The 20418-nt window shown below is 37.2% G+C and overlaps 1 protein-coding gene, 1 long non-coding RNA gene and 1 pseudogene across 4 annotated transcripts in view; 1 reads left to right on the forward strand and 2 right to left on the reverse strand.

Annotated features, from left to right (window-relative positions):
* The window catches only part of LOC113052352 (coronin-2B-like), a 35219-nt gene extending 17513 nt beyond the window's left edge, over positions 1–17706 (forward strand). For 2 of the 3 annotated variants that reach the window (XM_026216815.1, XM_026216813.1), the window contains exons 2-12: positions 637–837; positions 9103–9219; positions 9448–9597; positions 9865–10029; positions 10645–10764; positions 11439–11543; positions 12245–12341; positions 12815–12927; positions 14303–14393; positions 14484–14623; positions 14715–17706. In XM_026216815.1, the coding sequence (XP_026072600.1) occupies positions 637–837; positions 9103–9219; positions 9448–9597; positions 9865–10029; positions 10645–10764; positions 11439–11543; positions 12245–12341; positions 12815–12927; positions 14303–14393; positions 14484–14623; positions 14715–14882 (1467 nt within the window). In that variant the 3' untranslated portion in view covers positions 14883–17706. The remainder of the gene's footprint in view (positions 1–636; positions 838–9102; positions 9220–9447; positions 9598–9864; positions 10030–10644; positions 10765–11438; positions 11544–12244; positions 12342–12814; positions 12928–14302; positions 14394–14483; positions 14624–14714) is intronic. The other variant, XM_026216814.1, reaches the window with a different exon arrangement.
* Positions 5468–9467, reverse strand: LOC113052354 (uncharacterized). Its single transcript, XR_003277022.1, has 3 exons — positions 9381–9467; positions 9084–9229; positions 5468–6569 (listed from the first exon to the last, which is right to left on the reverse strand). It is a non-coding gene; the product is annotated as an uncharacterized LOC113052354 (long non-coding RNA).
* A 151-nt stretch (positions 17707–17857) lies between the features above and the next one.
* On the reverse strand, positions 17858–20073 carry LOC113052353 (acidic leucine-rich nuclear phosphoprotein 32 family member A-like; annotated as a pseudogene).
* Positions 20074–20418: the final 345 nt, after the last annotated feature.

Below are 20418 nucleotides of genomic sequence, written 5' to 3' on the forward strand. Positions count from 1 at the left end.
ACCACAATTTGTTCGAATCGCAGCTCATTTTGCATGGCACAGTCCCATTCATTAGAGCCTAAATTGTTGCTTGCACATTCCTCCAGGCTAAACTACAAACGGCGGTTTGAGTTGTGTGAAATTTTACAACCATCCAAAAACCGCTTCCTGTTTGAGTGGCAGAGTCTTCTAAACGGTTTCATATTGGAAAATGAAACCAAATCAGCACTAACGAACAAAATGCACATCTTTATCAATTTTAGAAATGCTGTTATAATTATGATCTTCTAATAGAATTAAAAATAAAGTTTCATCATTTTTTGCAGCAACTTGCTGTAAGAGTTGCCTGTTTCTGTGGAGATATATGTATATATATATATATTCTTGACATTATGGATTTTTCCCAATTTTGAACACAGTATCAGTTCACGTCATGCTCACCTGTTTTCCTTCCAGTACGGGAAAGTAAACAGATTACTACGGCTCGAGCTCCATTCTAATTAGAACCTTTATTTTTTTTAAATGCAGGCTTGATACGGACAGCCCCATCAGCCCACGTCACAACTTTAATAAAGATTAAAATAATAATAATAATAATAAATAAAATAGGATGTCAAATTTGTAATCTAGATTGTTTTCTCTGCATGGGTTTTGCAGATGTCATGGCGGCCGACCTACCGGAGCTCCAAGTTTCGAAACGTCTATGGCAAAGTGGCCAACCGAGAGCACTTCTTCGAGGGCATCCCGATCACAAAGAACGTCCATGACAACCACTTCTGCGCGGTCAACGCTAAGTTCCTTGCCATAGTAACGGAGAGCGCGGGAGGAGGAACCTTCGTTGTTATCCCGGTCACTCAGGTAACCACGACGACACAGCACGCGCATGTACTAGTGTTTTCTCCAGACAGATTTGTTTATGTGATAGGCTGAATTCATGACCTACACTATGCAGGGCGTCAGACAGCGCCGTGAATGATGCGAACCTTTCAAGAGCAACATACATCCAGGCAGTGAGTTCAAAAAGGAACCTGTAGCAAAGCAATGTGGTTGAGTTGGTGCGTAAAGGGTACACCGTTAAGTATTGTGAAATGGGGTGTTGGCATAATTTTAACCAATTAGGAATGAGCCACATGGTGAAATGTAAGTCATTAACTCCACAGTCCAATATGTAGTTTATTTTTATTGTTTTTTTTTTTTTTTTTTTTTTTTTTTACAAAGGTGAGACAAAATTGACAACTTCCATTAAAAACAAAAATGTATGTAGATAGGCCTACTGCAAAATATAAGGCCATATAAGTCGCCTTTATACAAATAATGATTTTGTCAAGCTTTACAGTGTCAAACAGGAAAATAGTTGCAATAATGCAATTGGACAATAACAAAAAGTCCTTTTTTCTAGCTGAAGTAAGTTCATTAATGATTTAGTGATGTAATCATCCAGTTCGACTCTCTTTCAGTAGTGTCTGTGCAATCAGTCAAGAGGTAAATTATGAAATACACTTTGATATGGGAAATTAAAGCTTATATTTTTCAGTATACTGCAATGTATAGACCATGTATGGTTATCAGGGCCGTTTCTGGGGTTTGCGGGGTCCCGGTGCAGGTTGTACCAGTGAGCCCTGTTTGAAATTGATTCATTTGTATGTTCGTTCTATTTATTTATTTGTGCTATTTACACAATGTTTAAGTTTTTTCAAGTTTGCAGGTGTCCAGGGACAGAAACTGAATAATTAAATGTAAAATAGCACTGCATAGTCTTCAATGTAAAATAAAATATACAGTCAAACCAAAATTTATTCAGTCACCTTTGTGTGAACCCTTGGTTTTTCAAACTCACTCGATCCTAATGATCTGAGTGATCTTTTAGGTTTATATTCAGTGAACATATCTGCAATAAATTTCGGTCCTAGGTCATTGAGTGATTTATATATGAGTAAAAGTACTTTAAAATGAATCCTACATGTAACTGGAAGCCAGTGTAAGGACCGGAGGACTGGTGTGATATGCTCAGATTTTCTGGTTCTAGTCAGAATCCTGGCAGCAGCGTTCTGGATGAGCTGCAGCTGTCTAATGGTCTTTTTGGGAAGGCCGGTGAGGAGCCCATTACAATAGTCCACCCTGATAAATGCATGAACAAGTTTCTACAAGTCTTGACTGTAAACAAAACATCTAATTCTTGCAATGTTTTTTTATATGATAGTATGCTGATTTAGTTACTGCTTTGACATGACTGAAACTAAGGTCTGTGTCCAGAATTAGTTGTGTGACCCCTAGAGTCAAGGTATGCATTCACCTTGAAAATTGTATCTTTGTTTCCAAATGCAATAACTTCATTTTTGTCCTTGTTTACCTGAAGAAAGTTCTGGCACATCCAACTATTAATTTCATCAATGCATTGGCAGAGGGAGTCAATGGGGCTGTAGTCATTTGGATATAAGGTAAATCTGGGTATCATCAGCATAGCTGTAATAGGAAATTTAGTTCTTTCTCATTATTTGACTAAGTGGGAGCATATACAGGCTAAACAAGAGCGCTGCAAGAATTGAACCTTGTGGGACTCCGCATGTCATGGACATCCACTTAGACTTTTGCTCTCCTAGACTCACATAATAGCCTCTCCCATCTAAGTATGACTTGAGCCATTTGAGTACCATCCCAGAAAGCCCGACCAGTCTCTCTAGACTCTCTAGTAGTATTTTATGATCGACATCTTTATAAATTTATAAATTATAATTCAAACATACTTGAGCTGAGCTTTTCCACGTGTTGTGTTTGAATGCTTTAAACCCTTTTGAATGTTTAAATTGGCAAGGCTTAAAAACAGGTGAAAATTATAAGCTTTCGTGAAGACGGACTGTCAACTGTCCTGAACATCACTTTAGGTGCTTGAGATCCCCAGGGTTCCCCCCTCAGTTGTGGGCCCCTATAATCATCATGACCTTTCACCCCACTAGCGATGGCCCTGATAGCTGTGTATTGATACATATACAAAATATTTAGAAATGAGGCCAAAATAGCATTACATGTAATATTCATGAAGTATTATCATTTATTGTGCACATATATTGTAGGGATTAATTTTACCGAGTCTGACCTTTAAGTCTCTTTCAGCCAATTGAAGTCTTTTTTTGAGTAATTTCGTTCATGTAATTTGTTTTAGCAAAATTATTAAAATGTTACATGTTTCTTCCCCAACACAAATAATACAAAACTACACTGCTATAAGAAACAGCAAAGATCAATTAATTGTTTTCCTGGGTCTTCAGTTTATGATTAGCTCACCTCACCTCTAATCTGACAAGTCTTCGGCTTTGAGTAGTTTCTTCATCACGTGACAGTCCCATAAACTTTCCAATGAAGTCTGAGCCGGAAAGAGAATTGATTAGTTCATCTATCGAGTCTTTTGAGTCGTTCGTTCTTTTGTCACATGATTTGACAGCATTGGATAGAGAAATAAATTTTCTTACAAATGGGTGCATACTTATTATTATTATTATTATCATTATTATCATTATTATTTACTCTTACAATTACATGATGCATTTCTGGTCTCAAATTTTAGCTTTTTATTTCTTACAGTTTATATTTCTGGTTCTTTTCCATAAGATTGGATGTTGTAAAAAATAGGTAATAAAGAGTTGGTTATTATTATTAAGTCTGTTTCCGGCTCAGACTGCATTGGTTAAACTTATGGGGTCACATGATGACCCAAACCCAAAGACTCGAAACAGGTGATGACACGGCAACTTTTTGAGCAATTATTTATTTTTTTTTTTTGTAATATTGCCTGGGCACTTTCCCATTGTGAATGGATAACAAATTTCTATATGAATACTTTAGATCAGTCATGGCTCTTGTGTCTCACCTGGTTGCCCGCTGACTGCAACATTGTTCAAAAAGTTGCCCTGTGTATCATCAGCCTTACTTGCTGTTCTGAATGAAAATATCTCTTTACGCATGATTATATTGCATCCAGACAGCACAATAAAGTCAAATTAATGAGCAGAATATCATGTTATTGCCATTGCCCTGTTGAAAATTAGGGGAATTGTAGTTTAAAGGGGTCCTATTATGCTCTTTTACAAAGTCTTGATTTTGTTTTGGGATTGTACTAGAAAATGCTCTCATTCTTGGTGGTTCGGAAAACGCATTCTTTTTCACATAATTTACATTATTAAAATACCTTTGTCCCCAGCCTGGCACAAATGGCTCGATTCAGGTTTGATGAAAGCCTGCCATCTGAAAAACAAAATGTGTTGTGATTGGTTAGTTGTCCCAGTGCGTTGTGATTGGCGAAAAGCTTACACGGTCTTTTTAATAATTTTAACATACATATTTACATACACAATTATTCAAGTGCATGTGTAATAACTTGCGAAAACTTACAGTACAGTAGCTCTTCTTCTTCTAGTTTTTTCTGATGCACTTACTCTGCAGCAGCACTTCTTCTCCTTCGTCGTCTTTTCTGATGCACTCAACCAAGCGTTCTAACCATGACCTCTTCCCTCCCCACCCAAAAAAACATTAGAATTTCTGTAAGCGGGAATTCTTTTTACTGATGTTCTAATGGGACGCTTTGACATCACAAAACCCAGAAAACAATGCTGTAGTCCAAATGAGCCGTTCGTTGTAGTTCTTGAAAAGGGAGTTTAAAAAATTTAACATCTCCCTTTGGATTGGACTTTGAGATTTGTAACTTTGTAGATCGTTTATGTCTGAACACACTGACTACAATTTTAAAAAAGTGAAAAAGCATAATAGGACCCCTTTAATAATTTTGAAGGGAACAGATGTTTGTTTTTGTATCTTTTAAGAGCAAGTTTGCTATCTCCATTACTCCTGACTCCATGGAACCATGACGTCCCTCACCCATTGGCTTGACATGCTCTAAATTGAATCTTTCTGTTACCCTGTTCACAGGCTCAAAAAAAAGCCTGACAAGTGAACAGAGAGCAGATACTTTTCCTTTGTTTGATCTCTGGCTTTAATGCTGTAAAATAGACAAGCACTGGAAGCTTTAAACTCCTGGAGATTGTCACTGATATAACAGTGTTGTGGACGAATCAATGTAGACATCAATGTGCTCTGGCTGGAACAGAACAGCTTTATATGTCTGCTTCATATGGAAAGATAGGAGACAGGGTTTCTGTATGTTAAAGAGATAGTTTACCCAAAACTAGAACACGTTTTGGTTTTAGGACAACTTTGATGAAAGGTTTTGATCCATTTCAAATCTTGACTACTGTGTGTGTGGGCATGATTTGTGACATATCAGGACACAACTCTGTATAGTGACATGGGTATGACACAGGTATTACAATGGGAGGGTGACTTATGAGGACATAAGCCATGTCCCCATTTTTCAAAACGCTTATAAATCATACAGAATGAGTTTTTTTTTGAGAAAGTAAAAATGCACAAAGTTTCCTGTGAGGGTTAGGGTTGGTGAATGTTTGTTGTTTTCTCGTGGTAACTGATAGAGCGTTTGGACACGGAAGCGCTGCTACGTGACGTCAGACTTAACAAGCGAATACCGATTCGGAACATCATGAGGGTAAGTAAATGGAAAATCCCAACATATTTTTTGAGTGAGAACTATCCCTTTAAGTTATTATATTTTTGTATACATGAGTCCTAAAGATACGAAATGCAAAGTTAGTGAATTTAAATGTGCCTCCAAAATTCCACTTCCACAGCAAGTGGACAGAATGTACAAAAACCACAGGAAAAAAATTCTCTCACTCTGTTTATCATTGATATGACAGTGTCCCATTCTTCTATTATCTCCGCTCTTTATCAGTCTATTCTTCTGTCCCTCCTCTTTAGTGCATCCGGTCATGCTACACTGCCCAGTGGGCCTGCAGACTCTCGGTCATGATCTCAGACAACTTGGATAAACTATCAATAGCACTTTTGTGATGACCATTCAGAGCCGCCTAGTTAATGTGTGATGTAGAAGGCCAGCTTTGTGCCCTTAATGTGCTTAATCCAGAGTGTTTGAGACTCCAAATGTGCTCCACGGCCTTGGAAAAGAGTTTAGTCCCTCTGACTTCCGCATATGTGTTTATTTGGACGCCATGTGGAGCTATTTTTTCCCAGCTTCTTGATCCTGCATCTCCCTTGTGTGTCTGTCTTTCTCTGTTTAGCACTGAAAGCTCCCTGTGACGTTTAAATACTTACTGTAATACTTAGAAATTGCCATAGAGATCAGAGAAATCACTGTGAAGCTACAGGTCATCTTTGGCTGCATTATGTAACCAATATGTTTTAATGTGTTTACCTTTTATCACTTTATAACCATATATATATATATAGAGAGAGAGAGAGAGAGAGAGAGAGAGAGAGAGAGAGTTTGGCAGTTTAATGCAATTTTGTGTTTGTTGTAATGTGTGTATGTAGTTTATTAAATCTTTCAAATGTGTTTATTCAACCCAAGACATTAGTCTATATTACAGATACAACTGTCTGATTAAGAATAAGCAATTATCATGCTTGAAAGCCAGACACATGGGAGCGATATAGTTGCAGAACATTGACTTTTCAGATGGAATTCCTCTTATGACAAAGGAGCTTCAGTTGTTGAATGGAAACTGCATTCAGAAACCATGTTGAGATGGCCCAGGAACGAGAGAGAGAAAAAAAGAGTATGAATAGAAGAAGACTGGTATTCGAGATGATGTCATCATTAACTGTTTAACCATTTGGAAATGAAACCATTCCTCTCCTTGACCTGCGAAGCTGCTGTTGACTTTCTTGAATTCTTAAAATAATGTAGGCTCAAGCAGGCAGGCACACAGTTACACACACACACACAAAAGGGAGTTAGGCCATCTGGCATCACTGATAGGAAAGTGCCAACCAGTTCAGACTAACATGGCCTAAATTGCTTTTTACTGACCACACCCATTTTAATAATGCCTCAGTTAGCATAGAGTAAACTCAGAAACTGTATTGCCCTTTGTTTAAAATTTTGTTCAGAAATTGTTAGAAGAATCCAGGATCATTTTGAACAGGTTTTAGAAAAGCCAGTCATGTTCTGATGATGTATAATACTCCATACTCCTCCTGCTGTCTCTGAATATCTACAACTGAATAATAATCAATTGTTAGGCTCTGCCAATCATCAGTTTGCCACAAATAATTTATTAATTAGCAAACAATTATCATTTTATAATATGCTACCATTTTGTAAATACAGTAGGATTTGTGCAGGCAAATTTACGTTTCTCTGTGTTAAAAAAGTAAAAAAAATGTTTATACTGTAATAACAAGAGGAAACAATGTTTGCTGCATTTAACATTTAGAAAAAAAATTTTCTGCCTCTTAGGTTTTAGTAGGTCTAGTGAGTCATAACTCATTTATTATTGTATTATAAAATGGTAATGTATATTCAGAAATGTGTTTAGTGTGTGATTAGGACATTATAACATAATAACATCATAATCAAACCTAAACTTCTAAACCTGTACACAGTAGACACTTATATAGCCTATTCTAGACTGTCCCATAATAATGGTATATTGACTTAATAATTAGATGTATATTCATGTGACACTAATTGAAGTGAGGCTCAGCAAAGCCATAGAACTTCTCTGCTAAGGATGTTTAATTAGTCAACTAAGAATGTATTTTTTTATTTATTTATTTTTAATTTTTACAAGAATGTGCTATCAGAGTTATGGCAGTCTAGACTGTAGTCTACACATCCACTGGCATCATAATTAGTTTAATCACATGGCTGTTCCTCACGCATCATTGTGTTGCTCACAATAGAGGGTGTGGCTAAATATATTATCTCCTTTTTGTCTCTGACTGTAAGATCTCAGACAGCGACTATTCAGCCAACACATCTGTCAACAATCGCCTGCCCCCAACACACTCCTACACACAAATCCCTAACTGTTTTGAACAAAGAATAACAATAAGCAAGAATTAAAAAAAAAGTAATAATAATTTAATAGAGCTAGGAAACTGAAAAACAGCTATAAGAACCAAATCTCCTTACCACACTTTGGCAAATGCAATTGAAAGATTGTTAAAGTGGTCATATTATACCTTTAGTTAATTTTTTACTAATTTATTCCCCCAAGGTCAACTAATAATGTAAGTATTTTTAGTAAAGTAATACTTTAAAGTCACTTTATTTATGTATGTATTTAATATTTTTATTTTTGGGCTGCTGTGTCTTTAGTAATGCCCCGTTTGTATAAATAATTTTGGTTGTAAAAGTTCTAATAAATTAGCCTTTTAATTATAATTGTTTGTATGAATGAGCAAAGGATCAGTCTAAGAGTTATATGTAGTCTTGGAAAACACCATGACAAAATCAGAAATCCTCACATGTATGCAAACCTTTGAACAAGTCTAACTGAGGGCTTTGTTTAAAGTAGTAAAAGCTTTTCTATTTTGTAATTGTTCATGTTTTCTGTTCTTTAGAGTTTTGATCTCCTAAATGAACACCCCTCAAGTGCTAATTTAATGCAATAATCTAACACAGAGCAAATCACAGACATGATTTCCATCACCCTAATCTGGGAGAATAGCACAGAGAGCAAATCCATTGGGACAGAGAACATTTGTGACCGCCTTGGGTTCATTAATTTCATGAATGCTACCAAAAGAAGCAAAATCTCTCTTGACTAAGCATACAAAATTATTCAGCAATGAAATGACTCTTCTTAGATCACCAGCAGTACTGTCTCACTTTGTGTTGAAGGCCTGACCTATAGATGAAGAGTCGTTCATAAACACGCTCTTGCATGAGCTGAACTACAAATCCCACAGGACCTCAGAAGGAGGTCAATGGACGAAAGTGACATCAAACATACATGACATCATAACATTAAAATTGTCTACTACTGACGGTATTACTATAGTTATGTAGCGCCACACAGTGGAGGTTTGTCTGTATTACAACGGCGCTGTATCTGCAGGTGTGATATTGTCAGATTGTATTCACATATATCAGACAACTCTTAAAAATGTGAATGTTTTCAACTGTCCATATGTATATTTTTTAATCTTGTTATGTTTGTCCATACATTCTTTTGTTTAAACTCTTTTAGATTATACACTGGGGGAAAATACAACATTAGGTCACTAACCTATACTTCTCTCTTGCAGTTTGGCCGTATCGACCCTCACTATCCGAAGGTCTGCGGTCACCAAGGCAATGTGCTGGACATCAAATGGAATCCTTTTCATGACAACATAATCGCTTCTTGTTCAGAGGATGCTTCTGTGAGTAAACCTCAAATGCAAAATCACCACAATGGTCAAATTAGTCAGCTGCATTCAAATAATCTGTGGAAACATCTTTCTGTGCAATGAAAACTTGGTTCATGATTAGAAAACCAGCATTTATTTTTTCATAATGTGCATGGTTGTGGAAGACTTTTTACCAACACAAGAGCTATTTGCCTGAGTTCTGCATCTTTGCATCTTTGCGTTTGCCTTTGTACGTGTCAGGTGCGGATATGGGAGATTCCTGATGGTGGACTGAGGAGGAATTTGACAGAGTCTGTATTAGAACTGTATGGCCACAGCAGGCGTGTGGGGCTCATAGAGTGGCACCCAACCACTAGTGGGATTCTCTTCAGTGCTGGTTATGACTACAAGGTAATGAAATCTTTTGTAACAATTAGATTTTTATTATTTTTTTAAGTACTTTAATTCAGTAATATGAGCTACAAAATGAAAACACCAGACCACTATTTAATCTTTTAAATTAACCGTGTAGACAGTTGCTACTAAAGATTTTTTGTAATAATTTTTTTTTATAATAATTCTAATTGTCCATAATATGAACGTGAGTGCCACTCACTAAAAAAATAAAACAATCTAACGACTGTATCTGTTTGACAACTGTTTTTTCTCTTTCTGTAGATTCTCATTTGGAATCTTGAGATTGGAGAGCCGGTGAAAATGATTGACTGTCACACAGATGTGATCCTCTGTATGTCATTTAACACAGAGGGCAGCCTGCTGGCCACCAGCTGCAAGGACAAGAAGCTCCGCGTCATCGAGCCTCGCTCTGGCAATGTGTTACAGGTGTGGGTTGTGTGCATTTAGTCTTACTCATCTATGCAGACACACTCATGTCAAATTTCAATCGTGTTCAATAGAACATAAACATAGACTTCACGTCCCTTTTGAAAAAAGGTAATTAGTACTTTTATACACCAAGGATGCATACAATTAATCAAAATGTATATTTAAGACATTTAAGACATTTCAAATGTTACAAAAAAAATCTATTTTGAATAAATTTGTTAATTTGATCTTTTTATTCCTCAACGAAACTTGAAAAAAATATTAAGCAGCACAACAACAATATGAAATGTTTCTTGAGCACCAAATCAGCATATTAAAATGAATATATTTTTTTTCTTTTCTTTTTTTACCAAAAAGCCCTACTTAGGGACAAGTGTTGTAAATTAGCTTTAGCTAAAAACATTATGATACATGCATCAGATGACTGTCAAAGTTTATCTATGTTATTGTATCTGTCCCTATCCAAATAAACTTAAATAAATAAAAATATAATAGAATAATTATATTTTTCGTGCATGATTTGTAAATGCACTATTGAGTCAAATTGTTTGCTGAAATTTTAACTGAAAAATTAACTGAAATTTTCATTTATTGTTGTTTTACATTGTCAAGCAGGAGGCGAACTTTAAAAACCACAAAGTGAGCCGTGTTGTGTTCCTAGGCAACATGAAACGACTCCTAACGACAGGTGTGTCCCGCTGGAACACACGCCAGATTGCTCTCTGGGACCAGGTGAGAACATCCTGTGTGTGTGTGTGTGTGTGTGTGTGTGTGTGGGTCAAGTTTTGAAATAAAAAGACCCTGCAAGCGTAGTTAAACCTGACATCACCTACATTCTGCGACCAGTCAACAGGCCCTGTAAGAAAAACTAATTAATTAAACACAAAATATTGTCTTAATTAAACTGTAAATGCTAAAATGGGTTTGTGAGGATCAGGGCTAGTGGTTTGTGTAGCTTAAGGGGTTACAATATATCATTAGTTCAGTATAAAGTCAAATGAAGTTAATGAAAAGTCTTCACCATGACAGATAAACAAATGTCTGTGTGCCTTTTGGGTGAATAATTCCCAAAACTCATCCAGAAATACACATTGTCCCTGATGTCTGCATTACCCTAAAGATTACCGTGCTGAAAGTCATTATGTTTTCTTCTCAGCATCGTCCCTGTAATTATTGTGTGATAATCACATTCATTGTTCTTTGTAAGTGTAGCTAAACAGTTACACTCAGCTGCAGTAATGAGAGAATGCATGTAAAGAGAAAGCTGGTTGCGTTGCTCTTAGGACATTGTCAGGGTTCTGGGAAAACCCTGCATTGCAAAAATATTTTGTTAAACGGGAAAAATGCTCTCTGCAAATCTGGATTCAAAGGTTTTTGCTCTTATACTGCACTGTCTCTCATGACAGGAGGATCTGTCCATGCCAATCATTGAGGAGGAGATTGATGGACTTTCAGGATTGCTTTTCCCTTTCTATGATGCAGACACACATATGCTCTACTTGGCAGGAAAGGTACATATAACTCCATACTGTTAAGAATTCTTGCATGCTTGTACTATAAATGTGCAAGATATTCAAAGGTTTAGGGTCAGTAAGATGTGTGTTTTTTTTTTTTTTTTAAGAAAATAATGCTAATCAGCAACATATTAAATTGTAATGTTACAAAAGATTTCCAAAGGACCTCAGAAGGAGGTCAATGTCAATCAAATCAATTATATTCTTTTGAACTTTCTAGACATCAATGAATCCTGACAAATCGTAGTTTCCACAAAAAAAAAGCACTCAATATTGAAAGCAATGTTGTAAAGCAGTAACACTGAAAATTATGTGTAATGTTTCTTGAGCACCAAATCAGCATATAAAATAATTTCTAATCATGGGATCATGTGACACTGAAGACTGGTGTAAAAACGTTTATTACGATATTTGAAATTGTAATAATTTCACATTATTACGTTTGGTCGTTTTTTAAGCCTTTGTGAGCATAAGAGACATTTTTAAAAATCCCAACCATAAACCGCTGAATAGTAGTGTATATTTAAAAACATATTAGATATATAAATATTATGTCTCAGTTATATACTGAAAAAACATTAATGCATCAGTAGGGCATCATATGTTGATATTGCAGACTTGCTTGAATTGCCATCACAAATGATCAGCTTAAAAAAAGTGTAATTATCTGTGAACTGACTAAGACGGTGTGTTTGCAGGGTGATGGGAACATCCGTTACTATGAGATCACCCTGGAGAAACCCTACCTGCAGTATCTGATGGAGTTCAGGTCCCCTGCACCACAGAAAGGGCTCGGTAAAACTGAATCCACACCCTCTGATGAACACACTACACCAGCAACACCTGTAACATGGCGTAGGGAAACTTTTTAAATTAACCCTAGAATGCAAAAATAAATAAATAAAAGCACAATACAGAAACCAAAACAACCTATACATATCGATAAAAGGGGGTCAGAATGGCCCATATTGGATTTAGGGGTTTTCTTCATAGAAAGCCATTCTTGTTTGCTCTTAATTTTCAGTGCAACAAATTAACTAAATATTCAGAATCACACCCTATCAAGTTGACTTCATGTCTTTATGCATTCTAGGGTTAAACCTGGAATTTTGTATGTATAACCTTAGCTCTTTTATTTTCTCAGTAGGACTCTCTCCTAATAAATCAAATACATGTTGTGTTATGGTCTGTTCAGTATCAAGACAAAACCAACAAAGCTTTATGTTGTATGTAAAACTGTTAAACATCTTGTATGTGTGTTCTGACAGGAGTGATGCCGAAGCATGGGCTGGATGTAGGAGCGTGTGAAGTCTTCAGGTTTTATAAGTTGGTCACTCTAAAGGGTCTGATTGAGCCAATCTCTATGATCGTGCCTAGAAGGGTGAGCATAAGCACCATGAAGCTATAAGTCCACAGTTCCTAATTAAATGAATCATTGAGAGTTCCACTAAAGGATGAGAGAAATTTTGGGCTATCCTGCCAAAATGGCTTTTTTTTAAGCAAGCCGTCTGAAAGGATGGAGGAATCCATCAGCTCTTTGTTGCTGGTGTAACTGCCGCCTCAGTGAGACGAGAGTAGTGAGCCATGTAATGACCTCCAAGTGAGACACAGCATGTGTGTTTTGTTCTCTGTACACAATGGGCAGTGGCAGGTTGGCCCATTATCAGAAGGCTTTAAAAACAGTGGGAAGGGCAGTCTCCTATCAACACCACAATTTTAAAAGACACCCAAATAAATCCAGCGCCAGTTGTGTTTCAGTGCAAAGGGTCCTGAAACCTATCAATCCATATCTATCATTCATACAGGGCGAAGATGTTGCCCAGCCAACAGTATAACCAAGGGTTTTTAAGATCAGGACGCGACGAGAGGGTGTTCTGTAAATTTGGGAGGAATAAAATTACAGTGCATTTAATATTATGAATATAGTTATGCATATTATAAGCCTTTTTTCCCCTCGCAACAAACATACAGTGTTCAATAATTGTATTTGTTTGTGTTATATCTGTTTTTAGCACCATTGCCTTTGACTTGCTATTTTATGGAACTATTTTCTTTATATATTATCATTAATATGTAAAGTGTTAAACAAATAGATTTAAATGAAAAACGAATTCTCTAATATTTGGTAAAAAAAAAAAAAATGAACGTAAATATTAATTTAATGTTTAATACTGTAATTTTTTTTGTTATAGAAATTGTTATATTTTGTCAAATGGCAAACCAAATATACAATTAGTATTATTATAATTTAATTTGGGAAAAAACAAATGTACTATTTTATTTTATTTATTTATCACACAATACATATTCTTTATACTTTTAGCCTTCTTTATAAGATAGGAAGGAAAACATCATATTTGGAGGTTGCATACATTACATGTTTTGAAAACGTCTAGGTTAACTAATAGCCGAAACATTGGTAATTTTGTTTTATTTGTAGCAGAAGCTTTGGCATTCAGCCAACCCTCATGAACCTGTAAGAATAAGTCCCTGAATACCTGGGATTATTTTCACTCAGATACTGAGTTACCTTTTCATCCATAGTTTCTCACAGTACACTAATTACACATCCTGGAGCACCCTTCGTGTTCTGCACAATGAACACAGTGATAATAGTGTACCTTCTGTGAGCCTTTGATTCCACACATTAGTTTAAACTGAACTAGTTTACCTGCCCAGAGTCACCAAATACTAATGAAGTTCTTACATCGAACTATAAAAAAATAACAGCAAATCAAATCCTTCTTTCTTTGCAGTCAGAGACATATCAGGAGGACATTTATCCCATGACTTCTGGGACAGAACCTGCTCTGTCTGCCGATGAATGGCTCAGTGGAATCAACCGAGGTAAACACCTGCAGTTATTTTCAGAATAAAAATATCTGAAAAGAGAAATGCTGAAATAAAACGACTCCACGTCTGCATGCGCATGTCTAGGTCCAGTGCTCATGTCTTTAAAAGAGGGCTACAACAGACCAAACAAACTGGTGTTCAAGGCCCCTGTGAAGGAGAAGAAGGGTGGAGTGGTCAATGGGATTGACTTGCTAGAAAACGTGCCTCCCCGTACAGAGAACGAGGTGTTACCATGTTATAAGGACAGTTTAGCAGATCGTGTTTCTAGCTGAGAGGTATTTATGCGTGTTTAACCCTGGTCTTTATTCTCTGCAGCTCTTGCGGATGTTCTTCAGGCAGCAGGAGGAATTGCGGCGACTGAAGGACGAACTTACGCAGAGGGACATTAAGATTCGACAGCTTGAGCTGGAGCTCAATAACATAAGAAACAGCCCAAACATCAACAACAATAACAACAGCAGCAGCAATGGTAGCAGCATTTGACACTGGATTTGTGCTGTGTCTTGTGATCTCCTAAAGTGAGCGCTGCTGAAACACACAGGCTTCCTTCTCCTAAAATCAAGACCACAGAAGAGCAAGTGCTTGTCTTTATAAAGCAGTGTCTCGCTCTGACCCCCAGTGTGGACCCCACAGCTGCTGTGTGCCAAGTCGACTTTATTGGAGTGATGATTCACTGACCCTGTGAAAACTGTCCCATAACATGACCTTCAGCCACACTGATGGTCTACATGCAGTGGATTGATTCTCTCTATTTGGATTGGGTTTGGTACAAGCTATTCATTGCATTATCATCTCATAATTGTAGACCTCACTAGATTTAATTATTAGAATTATTTATTTCATATTTTTTCTTTGTGCAACTTAGCCTCGTTAGCTAAGCTAAATTGCTTAATAAACTCCATATAGAGAAGAAACGTGTTTTCATAAGGTCAAACAGGCATGCTTCACCCATCAAGCTGTTATCTCATGTAAACACTAAGTCTTTCACTAATATCATTTTGATATGACTGCACAGTGCTGTTTTAATGTAGAAACTCAAACACCCCAGTTCAATAATCTTACACCACAGATGGTATTTATCCAATTGACTCTAGAAGTATTGGGTTTTACTAATACAAGTTGTGCACTGTTGCTTCTCATATGTGAAGTATGTTCAGGTCAGTTAATGACGGCAATTCGAATGGGGTTTTAAGTTAAATAAAGCTCAGAATAATTTCAGAATACATTTAGAAAAAATACAGTTTGCACCTGATGAAAATATAAAAGTCCAGAAATTGTAAAATGCAATTATGAAATAAATTAGTAATAGGTATAAGAGACTTACACTGCATTTCTGCAGGAAAGTCAAGTTTGGAGAGAACATGAGAAAAAGAAAGTTAGATAAAGAGACACAACAATAGTTACAATTAATGGCAATACTTCATTTTAAAGACTTACTGTGATTCATAAAGCATACTGTTACTTTTTTATTAAATTTTAAATCAAACGTATTTATTGATTTCCATTTTCAGTTCCTACTTTTAAGTGAAGAGTCTTGAGTTAACATGAATTTACTGTAGGCTATCCTTGCAGTCACGCTCTTCAGTGCGCGCTGCACTCTAGAAGTTAACGTAATTGTGATTTTAAACATTGGTTTTGTCCAGAACAAACTGAACCAGTTTAAAAAAAAAAAAAAAAAAAAAAGGTTGGACGGCACATTTAATAGAGCACTTATGAGCTAATGTGTTGTCCCTTTTAAAAATATATTGATCATCTGATTGCCAAATGAACTAACCTTGCTTGACCAACGCGGAAAGCCCGGTTCACCTCTGAATTCAACCATCACGTGTTCGCCATTTTCCTGAAAACAATATGAGCCTCAATCTTTGTAAATATTTTGCTTCATAAAACAGTAACATAATCCCCAGCATCCACTGCTTCTTATTGCATAGTAATAGCGCGTTTTGAGGTAAAGTGCACTTAAGGTATTCTGACATTAGGGGGCGGTAAAGTCACAGACTTGCTCACGTCACGTACTGAAAGGCCTACGCTTGCCATGAAACGGACTACACAGCATCCTCTTAACATGATAAAAGAGCAGTTCAGAAAGAGCAGTTCAGACACAAGCAGTAGTACTTAAGGAACACTGGAATTAATACTAACACTGGGCCTACTTAAATGCGCCAAAGAGTGACAAACAGGTTGTTTACATGGCCTGTGGTTACGTTCCAAATCTTCTGCCTGATAATTGTGCATCATTGAAAATGTTGAGGTGAAGTGGTTATTAATTTGTTCACAGTGTGAGGTGCCAGAATACTTATGTTGTACTCAGGCCCCTTTTATCTGGTGTTAGACAAGGCGCTCACTGCCTACACAAGCCTAATTAATGTAGAAATATTTCAAGCTGACAGTGCCTAAGGAATTATGAGGCTATTAGGCTAACCTTTGTCTTTGATTAAAATGAATAACATTGATAGGGAATCATTACCCTGTATTTCACGATTCATTATGATTAACTGACTAACTACAGTATGTTGCACAAAAGGTAAGTGCATACAAAGTAAAAACCTCTTCCTGACGAAGAACAATAATGTACGGAGTTGAATTTACTCCAATGGTTCATCAAATCTAAACGCCTATACCAGTCGTCTGGAGGGCCACAGATCTGCAGTTTCGCTCCAAATCACACCTGCTTGGAAGTTTCTAGTAATCCTGAAAACCTTGAGTAGCTGGACCAGGTTTGTTTGATTAGGGTTGGAGCTAAACTGTGCAGAGCTGTGGCCCTCAGGGAATTGAGTTTAAGACCAATGGTCTAGACCGAGACTTGCTCAATTTACCTTGCGATCTCACACAAAAAAATCCACACAGATCATAATTAACACCTCTTTCACTGTATGCCAGGGATCTCCAACCCTGCTCCTGGAGAGTTACCATCCTGCAGACTTCAGTTCCAGCCCTGAACACCTTCATTAGCTGGTTCAGGTGTGTTTGTTTGGGGTTGGAGCTGAACTTTGCAGGACAGTAGCTCTCCAGGAGCAGGGTTGGAGACCCCTGCTGTATGCAATGCTTTCATGCTCATGTTAGCAAAGCACATGCGTGTACAGTAAATATTCACTGGAACAAAAATGCTGACATTCATATGAAATCTGAAGTCTTCTTTTTAATAAAAAATTCAATCAGTATGATCTGACAACTGGACATATCTCAGTTAAAACTGTCTATGTTTTATTTAAATTGGCATGATGCTTCTGAATATCTACACAATATTCAGTCATAAGCTATTTTCCCTGAGTGTCACTATGCAATTTCACTTCACATCAGTTAACCCGCTATTTCAGTGGCGAGGTGACATACACTTGCCATTTCCGCACAAGACTTTAAATACATAATCTGTTGATCAAGTATGTAATCACATCTAATTACAATATATGGATTTTCTGTAGCTGTCAGAACAGAACTTCAAACTACCATAGAACCGGTTGCGTTTTCATTCATTTTATTACAGTTAATGGTTACAACTGAGATTATTTGTGAAAATGTCTGCCATTATCAAAGGGAATCAGAAAAAAATATATTTGGTCATTATTTACAAAGAACACAAAGCCTCTGAAACTATCCACACAAAAGGGAGAAGGGGTTTAGGGCTCATCTGACAAGGGCAGACATTCGGCTCCGAACATTAAAAAATAAAATAAAATAAAAATCACATTGAGAGGTTGAACTCTGCATGTCCAAGCAGACATCATGGTGCGTTCTTCATGCCTTAACAGCACGTCGCACGGCGCGGGTGATGATGATGAAAACACCAAAGAAACTAATTACACAAAGATGCAATAAAAAAGTGGGTTAGAAAATGTTCTTCCTTGAAATCCAGTAGTCAACTTTAAAATAGAGAGTCAGCCATGCACTCCTAAAAGGTTTTTGGTTGTTTGTTTTTTTTCTTTTTTAATACACAAGTCATCACCAGCATTTAGGCATCAACAGTAAAGACAAGGGAAAAATTACAAGAGCATACTGGTCTTTTTTTTTTTTTCCAACAATAATTTTCCACACTGTGTTGTCAGCCATTTGAAGAGCTTTTTGGAGAAAATGAAGGGAATCAAACTGAAAGTACAAACCAAACCATAAGAAAACAACAACAACATCAACAACAAAAAAGCTAAAAACAAATATTTAAACGGTGTCCTCGTTTATACTAACCCACCCCCTACCATTTGAATACCTCCCCAAACCATCGCAGAGTGACAATAGGACAGATATACAGGGGTTAAACGCTCCGATCACAATGGGGGAGTGCATGTTCAGTCATCATCTTCCTCCCCTTCCTCATCCAGCTCTCTTTTCCTCTTCTGACCCCGCTCTTCCTCTGGAAACACAACACAGGAGGACCAGATGGTTTGTTTACTCTTACTCTCACGCTGCTTACCAGCATTCGACAGCTGCTGGTAACCCTTCAAACTTTACAAAACACTTCATCTATTCACTTACCAACGTCTTCCTCATCATCTACCTCGCCGTCATTTAACTCTTCCTCCTCCTCCTCCTAAAAGTGTGCAAAAAAACGGCACAAATTGACACATGTACTATATTTGTTAAACATCAGGAAATGATCATATTCTGGCATTAACCTCTCCGCTGATGTCCTCTTCTTCCTCCTCTTCTCCCTCTTCCTCGTCATCCCTCCTCTCCCTCTTCCTCATCTTCATCTCCTGGAGCTGCATCTTCATCATACTCCTCCTCTTCTCCCTCTGTAGACAAAACTAGGTCAGTGACAAATGGAATGGCTTGATCTCGGTATAAAACTGATACATGTTGAAGGACGGTGCCAGTCAGACTCTTCACAAGCATACCGTCCCTCATCGTCCTCATCGTCATCTAGGCCTTCGACATAAGCTTCGGCGTCAGAGTCGGCCCGCTTCTTTATCCTCTTTGTCATAGCCGTCGAGATACGTCAACTGAGGAGCAGCTTGAAAAACATTTTCTCTGTAGTCGTTCAGGTTTGTCACCTCACAGTGAACAAGTCTAAACTTTTGAGGCTCTCCAATTTTTTCTGTTGGGGGAAAAGACAGAAGAACAAATTAATAGGAATAACAGATTGTTGTTTGTATCGCTGCGAGCCATCTTAAATCCAAGTCAAGCAACACCGTCATTATTAGATCTGTAATTCAAGAATATTAATATAGCATGCTTCGAAGTCTCTCAACAGTGTCATCAGCGTACACAAATAATAAATTATTAAAATATATTCATCACTAAGTTGATAAAACTCCATTAGTTACAACCACAATGATGCTATAAACACATCTTACCAGGGGTTCGATGGTGCTGAGGTCTTTAATTTTGTTGCCGCTGAGGTTGAGATGGGTGAGGTTGGGACACTTCTCTGCCAGGACCTCCAGACCCCCTGAGATTCTGTTATCGCTAAGCTCAAGCTGTGGAAAACATGATTCAGTGCCATATTAACAAGCCTGGCAAAGACTTCACACAACCCAGGATACATTTCTGATACTACTGTAGCTGAAAACAAGAAACCATCTATTACCTTTTTGAGTTTGTTTAGCTTGGGCAAATTGGCGACTGATGTTAAGCCTACGTTGATTGTGCTTAAAAATTCCAGTTCCTCAAACTCATCAGTGAGGCCCTCGATTTTGCCCTCATTTGACCGACAGTTGTCGAGCACAAGCTCTTTCACCTGTTAAAGGGCACATGAGATTTAATGTTATGATTAATGAATACAGCATTTGTTACGGTCTCCACCTGAGCAACTTCAAACTAATGGGGAGGTGGACAAAGCCGCTTAAATTCAGTCACATCAGGGCTGTTTCTAACTTTTGAAGCATGCCAAGATCACTGTGTGGGTTTACCTTTATGATGACCCAGCAAAAGGGCATACATATGCTCACAAATTGAACATAAAACTATGTAAATAGCCACCTATTGTTATCAGCAATAACTTCGAACAAACAGAAAACAGCGTCCATGTTTAGCTAAATGTGATTATGTTAATCAGATTAGAATGAGAAAAAAAACACGTCGCCTC

This window comes from Carassius auratus, chromosome 32 (genome assembly GCF_003368295.1).
Source record: "Carassius auratus strain Wakin chromosome 32, ASM336829v1, whole genome shotgun sequence".
NCBI classification, from domain to species: domain Eukaryota; kingdom Metazoa; phylum Chordata; class Actinopteri; order Cypriniformes; family Cyprinidae; genus Carassius; species Carassius auratus.